The 22,942-nt window shown below is 40.3% G+C and overlaps 2 protein-coding genes across 14 annotated transcripts in view; both read right to left on the bottom strand.

Moving 5' to 3' along the window:
- Window positions 1–377: 377 nt before the first annotated feature.
- Window positions 378–22,942, bottom strand: part of LOC120573105 — an 86,499-nt gene continuing 63,934 nt past the window's right edge. For 5 of the 10 annotated variants that reach the window (XM_039822556.1, XM_039822558.1, XM_039822564.1 and 2 more), the window contains 2 exons: window positions 1,432–1,577; window positions 378–1,136 (listed from right to left, as the gene is read on the bottom strand). In XM_039822556.1, the coding sequence (XP_039678490.1) occupies window positions 1,014–1,136; window positions 1,432–1,577 (269 nt within the window). In that variant the 3' untranslated portion in view covers window positions 378–1,013. Of the gene's footprint in view, window positions 1,137–1,431; window positions 1,578–1,715; window positions 2,098–2,129; window positions 2,182–2,212; window positions 2,321–2,488; window positions 2,634–5,914; window positions 7,267–22,942 lie in introns of those variants that run through there. The other 5 variants (XM_039822569.1, XM_039822567.1, XM_039822565.1 and 2 more) reach the window with 5 other exon arrangements.
- Window positions 16,074–22,560, bottom strand: LOC120573118. 4 transcript variants are annotated; one of them, XM_039822598.1, is made up of 4 exons: window positions 22,535–22,560; window positions 17,474–17,529; window positions 16,986–17,336; window positions 16,074–16,851 (listed from the first exon to the last, which is right to left on the bottom strand). In XM_039822598.1, the coding sequence occupies exons 1-4, from the start codon at window positions 22,543–22,545 to the stop codon at window positions 16,700–16,702; spliced, it is 570 nt and encodes a 189-aa protein (XP_039678532.1). In that variant the 5' UTR covers window positions 22,546–22,560; the 3' UTR covers window positions 16,074–16,699. The 4 variants fall into 4 exon arrangements, with proteins under 4 accessions (XP_039678532.1, XP_039678530.1, XP_039678531.1 ...); XM_039822596.1 differs by lacking the exon at window positions 22,535–22,560 and adding an exon at window positions 20,409–20,612; XM_039822597.1 differs by lacking the exon at window positions 22,535–22,560 and adding an exon at window positions 20,409–20,612 and having other exon boundaries at window positions 16,074–16,848.

Raw genomic sequence — 22,942 nt, 5'->3', positions numbered from 1 at the left:
TCTATATAAAAGAGACTTCAGATACAGTATTAAGGGGACCACTAAGGCCTATATAAAAGAGACTTCAGATACAGTATTAAGGGGACCACTAAGGCCTATATAAAAGAGACTTCAGATACAGTATTAAGGGACCACTAAGGCCTATATAAAAGAGACTTCAGATACAGTATTAAGGGGACCACTAAGGTCTATATAAAAGAGACTTCAGATACAGTATTAAGGGGACCACTAAGGCCTATATAAAAGAGACTTCAGATACAGTATTAAGGGACCACTAAGGCCTATATAAAAGAGACTTCAGATACAGTATTAGGGGACCACTAAGGCCTATATAAAAGAGACTTCAGATACAGTATTAGGGGACCACTAAGGTCTATATAAAAGAGACTTCAGATACAGTATTAAGGGACCACTAAGGTCTATATAAAAGCATCCAACGAGCACCATGTCATGGGACCTTAAAGAAATGTCAACAAGTTGTTTCCTTGTTTCTTTAAAAGCTGGCAAACATTTCACTAAATGACAGCATTTTTTACAGACAGTAATTTCTACTGTCACAATTTACAACATGATGTAACATATCAGAGCATTAATGCTACATCCGTAGTCCTTAGAAAGGTAACAAAAGAAGGAACATTACAAAATTGCACATACAGTATTAGTTACAGCCTGCATTGTATAACAGGCAGATAAAGTGAACACAGTGCACATTTCAGATCTGTCTTATAAGTGACAGTTTGACAAAATAATAAAGAGGAACATCTTTTCCTCCATTATTAATCAGTTGTGTAATATAACTCAGGGTCACTTTTTGTGAGTAGCATTTCTTTTAAACAACTTTCAGTTTGTTTGTTAGAAACTAGTATTTTCTGTCTGTGTGGTATAACAGATTTGTCTGATTAAAGTTTCTACTGATGCACTTGGTGAACTGTAACTTTTACAGAGAAGAAATCTTGATTTCTAGACAGAAAAGTGTCTGAAAAAACAGAAACAAAAACCCAGCAGAGCTGCTGTCAGTCCACAGTAGAGACCGATCCTTCCCCGACTATCTGGTCGTGGTGGACTTGCTCTTGGAGAAGAATCTCTTCCCCGACTTGTTGTGTTTGGTGTCTCAGGTTCAGGCCGATCCCTCGTTGCTGTAAAGAGACCAAACACATCTGTTTCATTCATGTGAAGGAAAAACATGTAATTTAAACAGGAGGAAGTGTAAGGATTGTGGAAGTTCAAAGTTTTCTTTTTATTTATCTAAAAGCTGATCAACTGAAACTGAAAGAAAGTTCTGAATCATCGGACCAGTGACGTGATTTAAAACAGCTATTGTGAAGCCTACTATGACTCAGCAGTTTCATTGATGAGAATGAGTATTTTCTGTGTTTCTGCAGGTTGAAATAAAATTTTAACAGTTTTTTCCTTATTAAAGTTGTGGATTACCCTGAATACACAGAAACAAAAACCCAGCAGAGCTGCTGCTGCTGCTGCTGAGGTCAGTCCACAGTAGAAGCCGATGCTTCCCCAACTCCGTGGTTGTGGTGGACTTGTTGTGTTTGGTGTCTCAGGTTCAGGCCGATCCCTCGCTGCTGTAAAGAGACCAAACAAATCTGTTTCATTCATGTGATGAAAAAAAACAAGGATTTTGGATTGGATTCAGGTTCTTATTTATCTAAAAATAAGCTGCTGAATTGAAACTGAAAGAACGTTCTTGTGAATAGACTTACCAGTGATATTGAGCCAACATCTACCAGAGTTACTCCCATAACTTGTGATCACTTGACACTTGTACAGGCCCGTGTCTTCAGTCCTGAGTCTGGACACATGAAGTCTGAGTCGTCCTTCTCTGAGGAGGTCTTTGTCCCACTGGACTCGTCCTGCAAACTGTTTATCCTGAGACTCTGGTACCTCAATTCCTTCATGGATATGAAACAGATGTAAAGGTCTGAGGACAGTTAACAGTTCACAGAAGATATAAAGAGAGTTGGAGGAAGTTTGAGGGTTGGTTGTGAAGGTCCACTCCAGTGTGATGTGGTGGTTCTCCTCTGCCTGATAGGAGGTCTGGGTCACATTCACTACAAATGTTCCTGTTGAGGAGACAGAGAGGGAAAGTGAGGAGCAGACACACTGACAACTTTAAACTCCATCTCCACATGTTTCTGTGGACACTTTAGTGATTCTTTGTTTAGTGTTAGTGGATAATAAAGTGAAGCTGTAAACTAACCAGAGACACAGGAGGCCAGGATGATGAGCAGCAGGATGCTGCAGATCATCTTTTCCTCATGAGAGGAGACAGAGGTGAAGAGTCACAAACACATGAGCTCATCGTTCACTTATTACAGGACAGAGAGAGGACATATACAGTCTGGTTATACTCAGTTGTTACAAAACCTGACTGTTCTGTTGTTTCATTGATGAGAGAAACATGAATTTAAAAGATTTCATCATAACGCTGCAACATCACAAAATGTGAAAAAGTCTGAAAATAGAAACATCCTACCTGTTCATGTGTGTTTGTAGATGTTTACCAGGTGTATAACTACAAACTCCTCTACAAGTGCATGAACGAGGATGAGCAAGTTAGGACGAAGATTTCTGGAAACTTTCTGCTGAACAAGTTTCCCAACATGTTGACACAGACTGAGCTGGGAAATTAAACACAGTTGTTTATATTTATGTCTTTATTAAGCAAAAAAATTGTAACATTGAAAATAATATGTATTTATATGAAGTCTAATGTCCTGGGCCCAGCTGTTCAGAAAAGTTGAATCTGGAAATCCCATGTTTTGCTATCCAGGAACAGATAATAAATGTTACTTTTGTTTCAATTTTTCAAAGAAATTGGATTGAATCACACTTATCCAGATCCAAATGTTTCAATATTACCAAATCCAGATTACCAGGTTCTACAGTAGCCCACATATCACAATGTAAACTATGAACTATGTAAAGAACCAGAGGTAGAATAACCAGCATGAGGTCGCCTTAAGTGTTTTTATTACGAGCTCAGAGTTCACTTAGTACAAGACAGAGAGAGGACATATACAGTCTGTATATAGTTCTTCCTCTGTGTTACTCTTCTTCATTTGCTTTTCAAACACCTTGAGGGAAGTGGGTCCCATGCACAATTTCTTTTTGTTGATTTTTCATACGCTTTTAATACAATTCAACCTCATATTTTAGCCATTCGCATTGTTGAACAATTTTATTGTAGTCCTAATCTTGTTGGTTGGATTTTTTAACAAATAGAACACAGAGAGTAAGGGTAAACAGAGTTCTGTCTGGTCAGCTCTGCTCTTCCACAGGCTCACCACAGGGGTGCGTATTTTCACCCCTCTTGTTCATCCTATATAGGAACATGTGTCAGAGGAAATATGTAAATTGCACCATCATTAAGTATGCGGATGACGCCGTCATAGTGAGCCTGCTCCATAAAATGACAGAGGCCATTGGCCAATAATTGAAGACTTTGTCCAGTGGTGTGAAGAGTTACACCTTCAATTGAACATATCCAAAACAAAGGATATGTACATTGATTTTGGTAAAACTCCAGGATATGAGGCCATAACTATAAATGGTCAATTAGTGGATCAAGTAGAATCCTAAAGATATCTATGGACAATTATTGACTCTAAATAAAATTTCCAGAATTGTGAAGCTGTCTGTAAAAATGGACAACAGTGTCTATACTGCTTGAGAGAATTGTACCATTTTCATATAGACAAAACCACGATGACATTATTTTATCATGTTTTTATGGAATCCATCATATCTTCCTCCTTAGTGTTTATTGTTCGGGTGTGTTTCAGTTAAGCACAAGAATTAAGTTAGCTGGCTGGTGAGTCCCAGCTACACCCCACATCCCTGTATGCTAAACAACTACAGTGGATAGCTATGGCCATCTTAGAAGATAGCCTACACCCCAGAGATGGGGACTCGAGTCTGAGACTCGGGCATGAGTCGCACTTAAGTTGCATAAACAGCTGACTTCAGACTTGACTCGGATTCGACCCAAAAGACTTCAGAGTTGACTCGGACTCGAGCTTCGAGACTCGTCAACAACCTGTTTTCATGCAATTAATGCTTTTTAAATCTAAATGTATTCATGTATTTCTATTTTCTTTTATTGGCGCATATACGTTGGGGAAAAGTATGACAAGCTGTATGTCCCCTGCCCTTTGCTATAATGTGCAACGTAATGTGCTATGCCTTATGGGCGCACACTCACATATAAACAAATGCATTGACAACTCCCGGAGTTGTGCCTTTTGTCATTAGTTTTGCTTTCAATAACTTGGTAAACAGTGGCAGTAAGCCAACAGCTACATGCGAGGTGTGTGGCACCAAGATAAATTATGCTGAATCAACAACATCAAACTTCATCAGGCATCTCAAAATGCACCCAGGCAGATCAATCACTTGCTAATGTGAAAGAGACGTTACATTTAGCATATATCGTCAAAGGTAGCAAGCTAATCATTGCAAAGTGTGCTAATGCTGGGAACAGGCAAATTGTATCTTTATTGTTAGTTGCTCACTGAGGCACAGACATCCATGGCGCACAGGAGGCAAGACGCACGGATCCATCTCCCCAGGATCAAACGCTGTGTCGATTGGGCAAACTCATGTGATGCATAATTGATCCCGTGGATGATTTGTAGGCTATTAAGGGAACAAGGTGTATTCGGTCCAGCAAACACTGGGCCGTCTTGACTGTCTTAATTCTGCACATATTTCTGTTACTGTAGTCCTATTTACTATTTCATTATTTCATCCATGCGTGGCGCAGCGGATCTGTGCGCACTGTCGCCTGCCGTGGAGACGCTGGCCTCACTAACCTCTCCTCCTCTGAGTCTGATCTCCCTTGCGCTGGACTCAGTTTCACTGAGACTACTAACGTGCAACTCACTTAGTAAGTCAATAAGAAGCAAGCCTTTGATAATGTTATTGTTATGACTGTAGTCATATTGTGTGTGTGTTCTGCTGTGTGTGCCCTGTTCTTTGATTTTTTGTTCCAATTGTTTATGCAAATAGAGGTGTGCCATAGCTGTCTGAGGATTGGTGGAGAGGTTCAGGCCCGACCCTGTGATTGGCTGCAGCTGGGGAAGCCACCCAGTTATAAGGAGCCAAGATGGCGGCTGTCTGTGGGCTGCAGACATTTCTCATCTTCCTCAGCTCCCAACTGGCCACACTTTTGCTTTGCCCAATTTTGGTTTAGATCAGTTCGCTGATCATGAGTTCTGTTTGTAAAGTACAATACACTTTAAATGGTAGCAGCACAGTTGTAGCCTATTTTGCCGTCAATACTGCCGACGTTGTCTTTTATCAATGGGAAATGCTAGCAAGGCTTGCAGCAGCAGCGCGCCGTCAAACCTTTCTGGTGTGCAAAGACAAGACACGCACGCCCGCCGCCACACAATTGACACGCAACAGAAATGCCACGGCAAGTCGTGCAGGAGGCCTAATGTCTTTATTCATCAACCTACACCACTTATCACCGGGGCCATGCATTAGTCCGTCTTGTTTAAAGAAAGGAATTGAACTGAAAGAAATCGCCAACTATCTGAGTCAAGTAGTAACACATAAAGTGTGGTATTCCTTATAAACAACAGCCTATACAACAGACAATATAGAAACAGTAAACACTCAAACAACCTCATGCTGTCATATTGAAACGACTCTTTACTAAATGTTCCAGCTGCTGTTTAAAGTGTCATAGAGCAGCTTTTTATGTGGATCAGATTTCAGGATCAATGAATCAAATGTGTGTTAAACTGTTGTTGTTGTTGAATTGTCTCTTTACTGAGAGAACCGACCACATTATTATCTGTTAACTTCTGGTCTAATCCACCAACCCTCACACACTAAATCTGTACAACAGGATTCATATCATGACAACACCAACATCAACACATTCACACATTACCTTGTGTGTCTTCAGTCAGTTAAGATCCAAACCAGGAGACCAGAGGACAGAGGTCCTGTTTGTGAGTCTGATCCCTTTTCTCTAACACCAAGCGAGTATAAAGTCATGAGCAAAACCACAAACCACCCAACTGTGCAGCATGTGTTAGTATAAAGAGATGACAGGAAACACAGCGTAGAACACCGAGCAGGGGTGTTTCTAGGACTTGAGGACATTCGGGGCGCCACCAACCGAGACTCCGCCTCCTCACGAACACCCAGAGCAGCAACTTACTTCTGAGGTCACAGTCACAAGTGAAGCAACAAGTCACTTCTATCTTCTGTAAAAAGTGTCAGAAACAGGAACTGAACATGGCTGCAGCAGTTTAGCAACAGTTTCTCTCCACCAACCACACTGCATGATAAAAAACTCTGGACTCTACTGATCTAAAGTTAAAAGAAACTTTTCACTTATGTTAATTAAAAGGAAAATATTGTTTTGTACATTTTGGAGACACACCATAAAAAACTAAGGCAGCAGAGACTTAATTTAACATTACATGAAGTCCTAAATGGATCATTTTATATTAAATGTCACTTGATCTGAGTAATCTATGGAAGTTTGTTTCTTAGTAAAACTTCAGCAGCTTTTGGAAAATAAGTTTTTCTACAGCGCCACCATCTGGCCAAGCTGTGTAACTTCAGTTATTTGACCGCTGTTAAAACCATCTGATGTGAGACAGATATTTACCATTTTATTTAGTCTGTGTGTACCTCGTACCATTTCATGTGACAAATAACATTGATTGATTGTTAATGTGTTTATTTGCATGACACTCCAACAACACAACACAAAGCAAAGTTATCTTTTATCTGCAGGCTCATATTTGTATGAAGTAATACAGACAGATACTTTTTTGTTTGATTTGAATACACACCAGACACCTTTTTGCTTACATAAAAGTGATTTGAATTCTGTCATTGTCCATCTTAATGGACAAATACAATAAGTTACATTTGCATTGGTGTTATGAAACTGGACACTGGCACGAATATGAGCTCAGATAATAAATAAATCATTACTGGATTTGTTTGATTTTAGGTCTGTAGTATGACTTTAGCAAATGATGAACCATTTTCTAAACAGTGAAGCTCTAGTAATGTCAAAACCAAGTGGATGAAGGAATGTATTTATGTTTCAGTTGTCAGGTTTAAGCAGATGTTAATACTCCCTGGAAAGGGAGGACGAGAACATTTACCTGAGAAATGAACCGTGTAAAAAAGTGTCACAAAGTCTGGATTGGTTTTGCAACATGCAAAAAAACTTAGAAAATAAATAAATTGCATTAGATCAGTGAGTTCAAACTGCTTATTGTGCGTAATTTGGACTGACATTGAGATGCATGTTGTTCTGTAACTGGTGTGGCGCTGCCACTATTCTCTTGATTTTCCACTTTGACATTAGACATTTTTTTGAGTGAAAGAGACATTACATTTAGCATATATCGCCACAGGTAACAAGCTAACCATCGCAAAGCGTTGTGCTAATGCTGGGAACAGGCACATTGTATCTTTATAGTTGTATCCATAAGATGTGACAGACTTAGGTTAATATTTCACCAGGTCCGAGGGCTAGAGGGATGTGTTAAGTAGACTCCATAAAGTTATCCCACAACTGATTTTAATACTCTACTGTCTGGATGGTAGCTACAGGACATGCTTTGAATTCAAAAGATTTATGGGACAATTATTTATGGCCAGAGACTTGAAACTTGACTTGGACTCATGGCAAAAGACTTGAGACTTGACTTGAACTTGCCCATCAAAGACTTGAGACTTGGACTCAAGCTCAAAGACTTGACACTCAACTTTGACTTCCAAAAAATTACTTGGGCATAAGGGGCTTTAGGCTGCCTACACCCAATCAGAAGTTAGAAACGAACACAATTCTAAGATGCATGAGACATAAAGGCTTCTGGGATCAGTTGATAACTCAAACTTGTCGAGAATGTATATACCCGTTTGACTCCTCGTGACAGCTTATCATGCAGCCTGCAACATTCACTTCTCTAACATTTAACTTAACATAACTATCAAGATAACATGACGTATATTTGTATGTGATGTACTTCCCCATCAACAATGTGTGAATTGCGATGAACACAATCATCTGAGATGCAGTAGAAACAAGTTTTGGTTAATAACTCAAACTTGCCGAGAACCAAGACACTGCTTGATTACATTAGACTTGAGTGATTGAATGGTTACATTCAGTCTCGTTCAGTAGCCTGATGCGTGGTCTCCAACCTACAACTCTTCAACAACTCTTTCGGTCCAAACGTGCTGCTTGAGGTAGCCCATTTCCTGATTGATTTTACCACCACTCCAGTAGAGGCGCTAATGAGGTAAAAAACAGGAATGAGTCGGTTCATTTAAGTATGGCACTCAATTTTCCCGGTTCAGTGACAAGACTTGGGTTAATTAACCGGCTCTTCGGTCAATTTGTCAACACTAGGAGAAACATGGTTCCTCAGTCACAGACGGCCGGCTGCACACCGGCTGCGTGGGGTCATCGTGTCAGCTGCGTGGCGTGTCCGTTTTTATTTCGGCTCCCATGTTGACAGGTTAGAGCTTGCACACTGCCTGCGTGACACGCAGGTCTCACACTGAAAACGCGTGCATGCTAGAAATAGGACCGACGCCTATTGTTCACGCGACACGCAAGCGTGTTGGAAGCGTTTCCAGGAAAAATAGAATACGAAAAGATGTTTATATTTCATTTTGACACGAATACATTTAATAAATGACATTTTGATGTTTGAAAGTCTGTACTTTTTGACATAAATGCAGATATAAATGTAATTTTAAAAAACTATACTAAATAATTCTCAATTATTGCACCTATACCTCAATACAGAACGAAATATTATGAGGCTGTTTTGTTAGAAATCACTACACACAGGCCTGAAATACACACAGACATGCTCAGGACCTACTCATGTACAAATGGAGAGATGTCAGAGTGAGTGGGCTGCTGGTGCTGGACCAGCACCCTGAGCAGTTGGGGGGTATGGTGCCCTGCTCAAGAGGTGAACTGGCATCTCTCCAGCTACCAATCCACACTCGGTACTTTGTCTCATGTTTTTGTTGGACTTTGACCATGATCTATGCATGCATGTGTGTGTGCACTCACCACGAGTGAACCTGTTTATCAGTGTTGGGGTTCAAAGGGAATGATAAGGAAAAGAAGGGGTGAGAGGGTAAGGCAAAAAACAGATATTGTTTAACTAGTGGTTAAACATTATATGTGGAGGTTACAATTTTAGCTCACACTAAAGGGACACTTCAGAATTCATGAGGGGGTGCATTTAAAAGTCTCCAAAGTTTTATGATCTTGAATGTTTGTGTATAATGATTAATTAAATTGGAATATTATTTTTGTATATCTGGTAAAAACATAAAATACTCACTTTTGGTCCAAAAGTGACAGAACGAAAACCAGCACCAAAGTAGAGCTATATCTGTCTGAGCATTGCATTAGTTGATCAAGATCAACCTGAAAAATTGACCTGGCTAATCAAAACATGGCATTGGCCATTCCGCTGCCCAACGTGCAACTCACTTAGTAAGTCAATAAGAAGCAAGCCTTTGATAATGTTATTGTTATGACTGTAGTCATATTGTGTGTGTGTTCTGCTGTGTGTGCCCTGTTCTTTGATTTTTTGTTCCAATTGTTTATGCAAATAGAGGTGTGCCATAGCTGTCTGAGGATTGGTGGAGAGGTTCAGGCCCGACCCTGTGATTGGCTGCAGCTGGGGAAGCCACCCAGTTATAAGGAGCCAAGATGGCGGCTGTCTGTGGGCTGCAGACATTTCTCATCTTCCTCAGCTCCCAACTGGCCACACTTTTGCTTTGCCCAATTTTGGTTTAGATCAGTTCGCTGATCATGAGTTCTGTTTGTAAAGTACAATACACTTTAAATGGTAGCAGCACAGTTGTAGCCTATTTTGCCGTCAATACTGCCGACGTTGTCTTTTATCAATGGGAAATGCTAGCAAGGCTTGCAGCAGCAGCGCCGCGTCAGACACGTTTCTGGTGTGCAAAGACATAGAAAACGCCACGCAGCCGCCACACAATTGACACGCAACAGAAATGCCACGCTCGTGCCACGCAGCCAGTGTGCAGGAGGCCTAATGTCTTTATTCATCAACCTACACCACTTATCACCGGGGCCATGCATTAGTCCGTCTTGTTTAAAGAAAGGAATTGAACTGAAAGAAATCGCCAACTATCTGAGTCAAGTAGTAACACATAAAGTGTGGTATTCCTTATAAACAACAGCCTATACAACAGACAATATAGAAACAGTAAACACTCAAACAACCTCATGCTGTCATATTGAAACGACTCTTTACTAAATGTTCCAGCTGCTGTTTAAAGTGTCATAGAGCAGCTTTTTATGTGGATCAGATTTCAGGATCAATGAATCAAATGTGTGTTAAACTGTTGTTGTTGTTGAATTGTCTCTTTACTGAGAGAACCGACCACATTATTATCTGTTAACTTCTGGTCTAATCCACCAACCCTCACACACTAAATCTGTACAACAGGATTCATATCATGACAACACCAACATCAACACATTCACACATTACCTTGTGTGTCTTCAGTCAGTTAAGATCCAAACCAGGAGACCAGAGGACAGAGGTCCTGTTTGTGAGTCTGATCCCTTTTCTCTAACACCAAGCGAGTATAAAGTCATGAAGCAAACAAAACAACCCAACTGCTGCGGCATGTGTTAGTATAAAGAGATGACGACACAGCGTAGAACACCGAGCAGGGTGTTTCTAGGAGTTGAGGACATTCGGGCCACCAGCCGAGGACTCCGCCTCCTCACGAACACCCAGAGCAGCAACTTACTTCTGAGGTCACAGTCACAAGTGAAGCAACAAGTCACTTCTATCTTCTGTAAAAGTGTCAGAAACAGGAACTGAACATGGCTGCAGCAGTTTAGCAACAGTTTCTCTCCACCAACCACACTGCATGATAAAAAACTCTGGACTCTACTGATCTAAAGTTAAAAGAAACTTTTCACTTATGTTAATTAAAAGGAAAATATTGTTTTGTACATTTTGGAGACACACCATAAAAACTAAGGCAGCAGAGACTTAATTTAACATTACATGAAGTCCTAAATGGATCATTTTATATTAAATGTCACTTGATCTGAGTAATCTATGGAAGTTTGTTTCTTAGTAAAACTAGCCGCTGCGCTTTCGGAAAATAAGTTTTCTACAGCGCCACCATCTGGCCAAGCTGTGTAACTTCAGTTATTTGACCGCTGTTAAAACCATCTGATGTGAGACAGATATTTACCATTTTATTTAGTCTGTGTGTACCTCGTACCATTTCATGTGACAAATAACATTGATTGATTGTTAATGTGTTTATTTGCATGACACTCCAACAACACAACACAAAGCAAAGTTATCTTTTATCTGCAGGCTCATATTTGTATGAAGTAATACAGACAGATACTTTTTTGTTTGATTTGAATACACACCAGACACCTTTTTGCTTACATAAAAGTGATTTGAATTCTGTCATTGTCCATCTTAATGGACAAATACAATAAGTTACATTTGCATTGGTGTTATGAAACTGGACACTGGCACGAATATGAGCTCAGATAATAAATAAATCATTACTGGATTTGTTTGATTTTAGGTCTGTAGTAAGACGTTAGCGAATGATGAACCATTTTCTAAACAGTGAAGCTCTAGTAATGTCAAAACTAAGTGGATGAAGGAATGTATTTATGTTTCAGTTGTCAGGTTTAAGCAGATGTTAATACTCCCTGGAAAGGGAGGACGAGAACATTTACCTGAGAAATGAACCGTGTAAAAAAGTGTCACAAAGTCTGGATTGGTTTTGCAACATGCAAAAAAACCATACACCTGCTACACACACACACACACACACAAACACACACACACACAGTTTTAATGCACTGTATATTTGGATCAGATGTCAGTTTTGAGCCGTCTCTGCAGGACGAAGGTCAGAAATAAACAACAAGGTGGGTGTCCTGTAAAAATATCATGTTTTAGTTATTAATGTTTCGCTGTCAACTAATGATTACTTTCATAATCGATTAATATGCCTATCATTGCCTCGAATAATCGATACATTTTTTTATAAAGTACCAAAACTTGTTCAAGCCTGAGTGTTTTGTTGGGTCCAAATAGCAAAACTTGAAGATTTACAAAGTTTACGAAGATATAACACAGAAGAAAGCAGCAACATTCTTTCATTTGTAAGCTGGAACCAGAGGAAGTTTTCACCCAATGTATACTTAAATTTACTTCACGTCTGTTCAAGGTGGAGCTTTCAACTCTAATATAATGCTGGATGGTTATTTTTTTAAGATTTTGTTGTTGGGCTTTTATGGCCTTTAATCGACAGGATAGCTTGAACACGGGAAATCAAGAGAGATAGGGGACGACATGCAGCAAAGGGCATCTGCCGCTGTCATGCACTCAGCCCACATGGGGCACATGCTCCACTGGGTGAGCCAAAGGTCGCCCTGATGCTGAATAGTTTAATGAATTATAATGCATCATATTGTAACCGTTATATTTTGTGAGTAAAATCTGAATCTGCAAAGTAGCCAGTGACATTTCTCTGTCAGGTAAATGTAGTAGGACACTGTTTTCCGGAGAAGTGATCCGCTGAGTGGTTGCTGAGGGTTAGGGTTAACAATTGAATGAGAATCAACTAAACGGCTAACTGCTTCGAATTGGCACAGCCAATAATAATGTAATTTTAAAGCAAATAATCTCTAAATAATAAAGTCTTTCTGTCTGTCTGTCGGTCTGTCTGTGTGTGTGTGTGTGTGTGTGTGTGTGTGTGTGTGTGTGTGTCTGTCTGTCTGTTTGTCTGTCCTTCACATATCTCGAGAACCGTGCATCCGATCTACTTCACATTTGATGGGTGTATTGATGGGGACCAAAGGAAGTGCAGTGTTGAATTTGGTGCAATTTTGATGGTAGCGCTATAACAACGTTTTGGCTTATAACATTTAAACAAAAAGACTCAGAAAGAAAATGTATTTGTAAATGGACTGTTTTTATATAGTGCTTTTCTAGTCTTAACGACTACTCAAAGCACTTTTACATATTACAGGAACCATTCAGCATGCACACACATTCACACACTGTGGCCAAGGCTGCCGTACAAAGTGCCACCTGCTCATCAGATAAACACTTGCACACATTTACACTCCGATGGCGCAGCATCACGCCGATTTGAATTGCGTCCGAATCTTTTTTCTTCCCCTACTCCCACTACAAACTTTGAGTAATCATCATCAAATTTGGAGCAAAATATCTCCGGACGAAACAGAAAAAATAATATAGACTTTCAGAGTTTTGATGTTCTATACAGTTTGGCTATAGCTGGCTATCAAATGCTGTGCGCATGGCACACACACACACACACACACACACACACACACACACACACACACACACACACACACACATATATATACATATATATATATATATATATATATATATATATATATATGTAATGTGATCGCATAACAAAGTGTTCAGGATATATATATATATATATATCCTGAACACTTTGTTATGCGATCACATTTGTTGGACATGTGCAGATGATGTGATGAGTGGCACTGCCAAAAAAATAGATAGATAGAGATGCAATAGATGTATTTATACATTTTCCATTGTATTTTTGTGTATTTTTTTTTTGTGTTTTTTCTCTTTTTTCCTCCAGTTCTCCAATATGGGCAGTGAACTACTCTTCCATCAACAACGTTCGGTCCTTCATTCCAACCTCACTGTCACCAAATCTTGCTTCTTCATCAAACCAAGGTCCTTCATCCTTTTTGCATACTACATCACCAACATCCTCCTCCTCCTCCCTGTCTGCGTCCTCGTCCTCTATCTGGCTCTCCAACGATGGCGGTGACATCGCTCCACCTCCGCAGCAGCAACAACGAGTCACTCAGACAGCTTCACCTACCACATGGTCGCCATGGAGCTGATGGGTGTCTTCGGGTGTGCCCTTGGGTGCTGTAGTATCTACGGGGATCATATTTTATTATCTGTGGGGTTCTTTTCTTTAAAGCGCCCATATTATGCTCATTTTCAGGTTCATAACTGTATTTTAAGGTTGTACCAGAATAGGTTTACATGGTTTAATTTTCAAAAAACACCATATTTTTGTTGTACTGCACAGCTCTCTCTCACTGCTGCAGATCCTCTTTTCACCTGGTTTCTGTTTTAGCTACAGAGTGAGACCTCTTTTCATCTTCTTCTTCTGTACTATCTTTGATTGCACTCGCACATGCTCAGTAGCTCAGATGTAGAGCATGTCAGCTAGCTAACTCTAGAGACAGTAAAAGAAAGCCTGTTTCTCCAACTTTGGTCAGTTACAAGGCAGGATTAGCTGGGAGACTTCTAAATGAGGGAACACATGTAAGTAGTTCTTTTGTAGATTATGGTGAACTTGTGTGTGTTGTAGCAGTGCTTTGCTATTGAGAACGACGTAGCATGCTAGCGCGCATTAGCGTTAGCATGCTAATGCTAACGGTTAGCATGCTAACGAGCTAACGGTTGTGGTTAGCCTAGCTCATTTCGGACTGTGACGTCACAGTCCGAGCCGATTTTGAACAGCTCACTAGGAGACTGAAGGCAGGACACATTCAGAAACTGTATCTCACTCAAAACAGCATGGATGGATTTTTTTCAAAGTTTGTATGTGTGTGGAAGCACCAGAGACACAAAAGAACACCCCAAATCCCAGAAAAAGTGATTTTTTCATAATATGGGCACTTTAAACCTTACCTGGTATGGAGAGACGTTCTTTCACATGCTGACTTGCGTGGAGCCCTTCCTGGGTCTCGTTCATCCCGTCACCTACCTGAGTCTGAGAGGAGAGAGAGGGATCAGAATCAGAAATATCAGCATTGGCTGTGTTTGGCTGCTTTCCTCTGGAGCAAGTCTGATGAATGTTTACATCACAATGTTATACATAGATGTCAGTCTCTTGATTTTGTCTTTGTTCGTCATTTCCTTCTGCAGCCTTTCTGTTCTCTGCGTCCTGATTCGTCCAGGGCCAGGGGAACAGGGCGGGGACAGGGAAAGAGTTGACCAATCAAAGCAGAGGGCTTTCTACACCATCATGGTCATACTGGTAGTGCTGTTGTTGAGATGCTCTGGGAATCTGGCTGTGGTTTTTGTTAATAGGTTGAGCAAAGATGTTGATTGTGTGCTAGCGATGTCTTTATTCTGGTTTAATCTCCCCAGCAGTCTGGTGTTACCTCTGCTGTTTCTACACAGAGCAGGAAAATTAGTTTGTCGTAAGAACAACACCTAAAGAGCATCAGGATTAGATTTGCATTAAGTCACTCCAGATTCAGGCAATCTAATGCCTATTTAAACATCTTCTGGTTTGATCTCCACCTGCTGCTGAGAAACATATCTGGCTCTTTAGCTGATCGATGCTCGAAATTTTTGGAGCCCAGGAAGCAGAAGGACTCCACCATGTTGACTGTGGAGTCACCCAGGGTGATGGGGGTGGGTGGGGCTGCTTCCTTCCACCCACCTGTCAGTATAATCCATCAGTACAACACCAGAGCAAGTGATGCTTTTCTTCATAATGACCATAAATAATGAAACGGTGTTGTTAATGTGTCAGTGGATCCATAATGATCTGCTGCTTTATGGTCCAACATCATGAAAACTTTTTGAACTTCTATCCAAAATTGTACAGCTTTAGCTTTGAGATTTAACGTTTTTTTGTTTTTTTTTAGGTGACCCTCACTGTGTTTAAAGCTGTCTGTTATTTCCTGTCATCGTCTCACTGAATGTGTTTTAAAGGTTAAAGAAAAGCTGTGGAGTTAAAGAGTAACCAGCAGAGGGAGCTTTTTACTGGGAGTCAGGTGGTCTTGGAGTTGATCATCAAGTCTCCACAGTTAACCTGCATGCTATCAGCTCAGCATCATAACACACATGAATGGAAGAGTTGGTGCTCCGGTTGCATTGTGGTTTAAATGTCTCTGGAACTGAAATGCAAGAAGAAGAAGAAGAAGAAGAAGAAGAAGAAGAAGAAGAAGAAGAAGAAGAAAAAGCAGGACGATGTCTCCATATTGTTCTGTGTGCTTATTTATTTGCTGTAATTTACCAAATTGGATTCACTTCATTTCCTTTTTCTGTTGTAGTAAAACATCAAATCATATCTCAGATGCAAGTTTCATTCCTTGATTACTGAAAAGCTGCAAAACCCTTCACTCAATGAAAGCATTATTAACACTGACATTAGTCATTCCTGCTGTAATAACTTAATTTAAATTCATTCAGTAACTGAACATGGACAGAGCTCGTTAATGAACATCAAGATGTAAACATGCTGGAGTTAGCATTAATGATAATTTACATCAGTAGTGTCTAGACAGGTAACAATAGAGAGAACATTAGAAATAACATATCACATAATATATTGATGCAAGTAATTACACAACTAGAAGAAGACAAAACATTATGTAACATGTCAACTTCATACAAACTCAAACCTGTAGTAACATGAACATCAGTTAAACTATTAAGATACAACACAACATTGTATATCACAGACAGAGGAGAGACTCTAGGAGTCTGATTTAGTTTTTATGACTGTGACTTTATGCTCTGATGGTTCATTTAAAGAGGGTCCTCCAGACTGAGTTAGACTGTTAGTCCTGATGGCTCGTTTCTCTGATAAACTCGACATCTGATTATATGTTTCTTTTCTTATTATTACATTTAAAACAAAGACAGATAATCAATAGAACTGCTGCTGTCAGTACTGCCAGTCCAGCGTAGAGGATCCTGATGTTTTCCAGACTCTTGGGTTCTGGTCTCTGAGGTTTTGGCTCATCAGCATCTGCTGTAAAGAACACAAAATATAATGTGGCTGATTGACAGGAAGGAAACCTGTTTTAGTGAAAATGACTATATAATCTGCATCTTTCATTTTTGAAGTACAAACAGAAAAACTCCAGTTCTCCTGAATCAACTTACCAGTGACATTGAGCAGACATCTACCAGAGTTCCTCCCATAACTTGTTAACACATCACACAGGTACAGTCCCGAGTCTTCAGTCCTGAGTCTGGACACATGAAGTCTGAGTCGTCCTTCTCTGAGGACGTCTTTGTCCCACTGGACTCGTCCTGTAAACTGTTTATCCTGCGACTCAACTCCTTCATTGAGACAAAACAGGGTTTGATTCTTGAGATCAGTTATCAGTTCACAGAATATATATGGAGAGTTGGAGGAAGTGTGAGGGTTGGTTGTGAAGGTCCACTCCAGTGTGATGTCGTGGTTCTCCTCTGCCTGATAGGAGGTCTGGGTCACATTCACTACAAATGTTCCTGTTGAGGAGACAGAGAGGGAAAGTGAGGAGCAGACACACTGACAACTTTAAACTCCATCTCCACATGTTTCTGTGGACACTTTAGTGATTCTTTGTTTAGTGTTAGTGGATAATAAATTGAAGCTGTAAACTAACCAGAGACACAGGAGGTCAGGATGATGAGCAGCAGGATGCTGCAGATCATCTTCTGCCTGTGAGAGGAGACAGAGGTGAAGAGTCACAAACACATGAGTTCAGAGTTCACTTATTACAGGACAGAGAGAGGACATATACAGTCTGTTTATACTGCTTCCTCTGTGTTACTTATAACACATGACTAGCCAGAGGACTGAAAGCCAGATACAGTAATATCTGTATGTCACAAGATGGTGCCATTTGTCGCTGTTTGTCAGAAGAACGAGGAGGATACTACTAACTAACGTATTAATTCATCAATCACCGGGGCCATGCATTAGTACGTCATGTTTAAAGAAAGTAAAATTTAACTGAAAAAAAATGTCTGAGTCAAATAAACTTAGTAAGGAAATTTGTGTTTGGTAGATTATTTCTCTGTGGTAACAATGCTTTTTGGCAATACATCTTATACCGTTGGAAAGCCTGTTTAGTTCCCTTTCAAATGGTGCCCCATTTGTAAAGAACATGCATTTGTGGGATGAGCAGTATCGCTGAGTATGAAGGTTTCGCCCATGAAAAATTTGACCAAATCTTCTCTGCCATTGCCAAACAGGTTATTTTGCTGTTGCCACTGACACTTATTTTAAGCTTCTGGTACCCCCAGGTGCTGCCAATTAGGTGCCTGATTCAGAGATGAGATTCTGCAACCAGTGGCAATCCCATATCTTCACAGTCTGGGACTGAACTCTATCCTCCAAGATGACAATGCTCGCCCCCACAGGGCGGGGTTTATTAGAGACTACCTTCTACAGTCCTGACCTCAACCCTATTGAACACTTGTGAGTTCAGCTTGGGTGTGCTGCACTTTAATAAATTTCATGTTAGTTTAACTTGGAAATGCAAGTTCCCCTGTTGCCTTGAAAATCGAAGTTCACTCAACTTGAAGACTGCCTTTGTTTCAACTTAGAAATTAAAGTTAATGAGGTTGATGTAACTACAGTGTTCTAGTTTTGTTAAAGTTGTTCTTTTAGTTGATTTAACTTTGTATTACTTGGCTTAACTTCATACTTTAAGTTAAAACAAATAATTTATTTTCTTTAATAATGAAAGAAACCTTCCTTGCCTAGTATAACAGACATACTTTTCTGCTTTATTTCAACTCACAGTTTCAAGTTAAAACAACATAACCACATAGCATGGATGCTTGGGTGGGGCCACCCCTGGGCCCCATGCAATATAGGGGCCTCTCTGCTGATCTTGTGTCACTTGGCATGAAGTGGCCAGTAGCAAAGTGACACACCGCAGATTTATGGCTGAAGATAGCCTGTTACTGCTCAATGACCGACACCACAATACTCCAGCTCTTCTTATCAAACGTAACAGTCACTTAACTCATGGTTACAAATGTAAACCATCAATAACAATGACAATTACCAGGCAACAAAACACTACATTCTAAACACATGTTTAATAAACAGAATTCATAAAGTTACATTTGTATTTCGAACAAACTGCAAACTTTTCAGCAAATTTTAACACAACTCTATTTACCGCCCTGCATCATGGGAATTGGCCAGCCAATGAACCAATTGCAGTCCTGACTGCAGTACGCAGATCGGGGTTGGGCTAAATATGGGCGGAGCTAAAAGTTTGACTTTTGAAAAGAACTTTCCATTTCAGTTTGAGAAGAGTGAAATCATAAGTTGTTGACAGGTACTCCCTCCGCCGGGCACCAGTGCTTTCTTTTTTGCCACAACGTGTTATATTTTCGTAGAAATTTGAATAGGCTACATCACTTATCGGCGGTGTATAATTAATTTATTGTGTCCATGCTTTAACTTTGCCATGGAAGAAGACAGGTTAGTTTAAACTCAAAAGGCAGCTCTTTTTTGTTGCAACACACACACATGCTTTTTTTTCAGCTGATAACTTAACTTACATACCCAAGTTCAATCAACACATACATTTTTTTAAATAGTCAACCCAATGAATAAATGCAAGTTTAACTTTCAAAAACTCATAAAGTTGAGTTCAAAATCCACAACTTGTATAAGCTCGTTCAGTTAAAAATAAGAAATAAGTGGACATAACTAAATGGGTCTGTAATATTTTACAGTGTGTTTGTACCAGAGTGACCAACACAACCACGTTGGCTGACTTGCGACAAAGGCTGGTTGAAGAATGGGATGCCATCCCACAGCAGTGTGTGTCAGGCTGGTGACCAGCATGAGGAGGAGGTACCAGGCTGTTGTGGCTGTGTATGGTTCTTCCACACGCTACTGAGGCTGCTGTTTGTGAAATGAATACATTGTTAAATTGCCATTATGTATTGTTTCTTCAAACTCCAATCATCCAATCCACGAGTCAATGGCAGAATAACCTGTTTGGCATTGGCAGAGAACATTATGCAAATTTTTCAAGGGCGCAACCCACATACTCAGCGCTGCTACTCATCCCACAAATGCATGTTCCTTACAAATGGGGCACCATTTGAAAGGGAACTAAACAGGCTTTCCAACGGTATAAGATTTATTGCCAAAAAGCATTGTTACCACAGAGAAAATATCTACCAAACATAAATTTCCTTACTTTTTGTGCTAAGTTTAGTAACACAAGTATGGTATTCCTTATAACCAATAGCCTACAACAGACAATATAAAAACAGTAAACACTCAAACAACCTCATGCTGTCATATTGAAAGGACTCTTTACTAAATGTTCCAGCTGCTGTTTAAAGTCCCATAGAGCAGCTTTTTATGTGGATCAGGTTTCAGGATGATCTGTCTTCAATGAATCAAATGTGTGTTAAACTGTTGTTGAATTGTCTCTTTACTGAGAGAACCGACCACATTATTATCTGTTAACTTCTGGTCTAATCCACCAACCCTCACACACTAAATCTGTACAACAGGATTCATATCACGACAACACCAACATCAACACATTCACACATTACCTTGTGTGTCTCCAGTCATTTAAGATCCAAACGAGGAGACCAGAGGACAGAGTTCTAGTTTGTGTTTGATTTCTTCTCTGCATGAAGGCAGCCAGTAAAGAGTCATCGAGAAAATCCAGACACCAACCACACCTTGGAGCTTGTCTATGAAGTGTCAAGTGGGCAAATATATAGGCAGGCCAAAGAGACCACCTCCTGACACAGCCTGGGTTGGAAGCACAAAGAGTTGCTGGTCCGGTCTGCCCAGAACTGCCTGCACAACGCCCAGCCTTCACACACGCACACACACACACGCACGGCTCTATATAGCCTACAGATAAAAATATAATTCAAGATAAAATTATCTGATGCTCAGACTAGTCCAGCTAGTCTTAGACTGCTCATTCCAAGTCTAATTACCATATATTCATAACAAATCTCTGAGTCAGAAGAGATTGCATGGGTTAGTCTTAATGTGCTCATTCCCCGTCAACTGAAGACAGCTACCGTTTCCAGCTTCTCTCCACCGACCACAGTGCATGATGGGAAACTCTGGACTCTCCACTAGTCTAATGAAGTTAATAGAAACTTTTCTTTATGTTTTAATGTATAGACTAGTAGACCACCCCTCATGTTAAACCTCCTGACAGTCTATCTATTTTACCTGCAAATCAGAAGTTTGTCTCTCCTTGTTTCTGTCTCTAACTGGGAGGACATTTGGACTGTTGATTGGATTTCTTTCAGTTTGAGATGGACAGGGTCTTTACCTGAAACTCCTGTGATCAATAATAGGATAAATATGAGGGTAAATTAATAAGCTCATTGTTCTTAATGCACGCCAATAAATCATTTCTATTGTTTCACTTTAAAGTGAAACCAGATCCCTGTTTGCATGGGCCACACCTTATTCTTTCTGTCAGACTTAATTTTGGCACTGTGTGTTATCTTTGTTGTTGATTATCTCTCTCTAATTAAAACTTTTTTTTGTGATCCAATTTTTTTTTCTTTTAATAAAAAAAACAAACAAAAAAACATCACCCTCCCCTCCCCGGACCGTTAGTACACACTTCATAGCATTCACCTAGTGCTAAAGGCCCTGAACACCCACACAGGTGTTTATAGTTGTTGTGGCTTAGTGGACCTTTTCCAGGACTGTGTGGGTGTGGTTACAATGAGTGATTGACATCTTCTTGAGTCCACGGTTAGTGTTGTTGCACCTGTTAGAGCGGGACAAATGACACCTTTCTCATCCTTGTTGGTATAAAGAATTTGTGACCTAATAAGTTCCCATGAAAGCTCTGGCCCACCTTCAACCTGAACAGAGTCTAATCAGCCAGAATAACAGAAAACACCTGTGTGGGTGTTCAGAGGCTTTAACTCCATATCACACACAACATGTTAGATGCCAGACAAAAAAAAAAAAACTCACACAAAATTAGGCCCTTAATCTGCTCTCTAATACCATTTAACAACTTAACATTATCTGGTTTTGCGCCATTTATATTGGCCATGGAACTCTCCAAACTCAAAATGTCAATACCTTGGTATACCATTGTGGTATACCAAGTGAGCGTGGATGCTTCCACCGCGTTGCCACCAATTTCTTTGCAGCTGTCATACCAGCCGAGATAATACGACGGAAAGGAATGGGAAAGAAGCATCCTGTGTCATCATTCAGTAAAAGAAATGCAGGGGAAGAAGGTACATTCTTTCCAACAACTGTTGATAGTGCTGAGGACACAGAGCACCAGAATCTATTGACTGCTGTACATTCCCACATCATATGAAACTATGTGTGCCAAGAGTACCCTGGGGCAGAATGAACAGTTGGGGGAGTGACTTCATGAGAATTTGGCAAGCTTTTGTGGGGTGAAGTGAGTCCTCGTGACTAAATTTTAATGGACCATTTGATGATCGGGGTTTCATTCTCCCAGAGAGAGAGAGAGAGAGAGAGAGAGAGAGAGAGAGAGAGAGAGAGAGAGAGAGAGAGAGAGATAGGCTAAACGTAACACCTCCAGCATGAGTTAAATCCTCCTTCAGGAGGACAGGAACTTCAGAGAGTTGGGACGACACAATAACACATGGTGGTTAAACTGTACTGCTGGTTCATTAATCTCTTCTGTGTAATTCATCAAAGTGTCCCGAACCTTCTTCCCATATGTGATGAGTTGTGCTGCTCCTGAATGTTTCCTTAACAATACAGATGTCTCTCCATCAGAGCTGCTGTAGTGGGCCAACATGGGGCTGCTGCTATCATTTGTGGTCCTGCAGGCAGAGACAGACGGCCTCATTATATACCCACCGGGTATGTTGCTCAGAGATAGAACACTTCACTGGTAGCCTGTTACATAATGAGCTACTGGGATTTACAATCATAATAATAACTCAGTTTATCAATAAACAACTTGACTAAACTCACATTCAGAAGGCTGCAGAACAAAGGCCAGACACAACATGGACCAACCAGGACCAGGTCTGGTATATGTGCTGACAGGGTGATTGGGAAATGAGACCCAGGTGATCAGGATGAGGAGAGTCTGAGGACACCTGGTGGA

Source organism: Perca fluviatilis, chromosome 14 (genome assembly GCF_010015445.1).
Source record: "Perca fluviatilis chromosome 14, GENO_Pfluv_1.0, whole genome shotgun sequence".
In the NCBI taxonomy this organism is placed as follows: Eukaryota; Metazoa; Chordata; class Actinopteri; order Perciformes; family Percidae; genus Perca; species Perca fluviatilis.
This window is presented reverse-complemented; position numbering and strand designations above follow the sequence as displayed.

Bases quoted from the DNA above. Each gene is read 5' to 3' on its own strand.
- LOC120573118 (XM_039822596.1), bottom strand. From the start codon at position 20,491: ATGCAGAGAAGAAATCAAACACAAACTAGAACTCTGTCCTCTGGTCTC. The intron at 17,337-17,473 runs GTTAGTTTACAG...TCTCCTCAACAG, and splicing joins CCTGACCTCCTGTGTCTCTG to GAACATTTGTAGTGAATGTG. The intron at 16,852-16,985 runs GTAAGTTGATTC...TGTTCTTTACAG, and splicing joins ATGTCTGCTCAATGTCACTG to CAGATGCTGATGAGCCAAAA.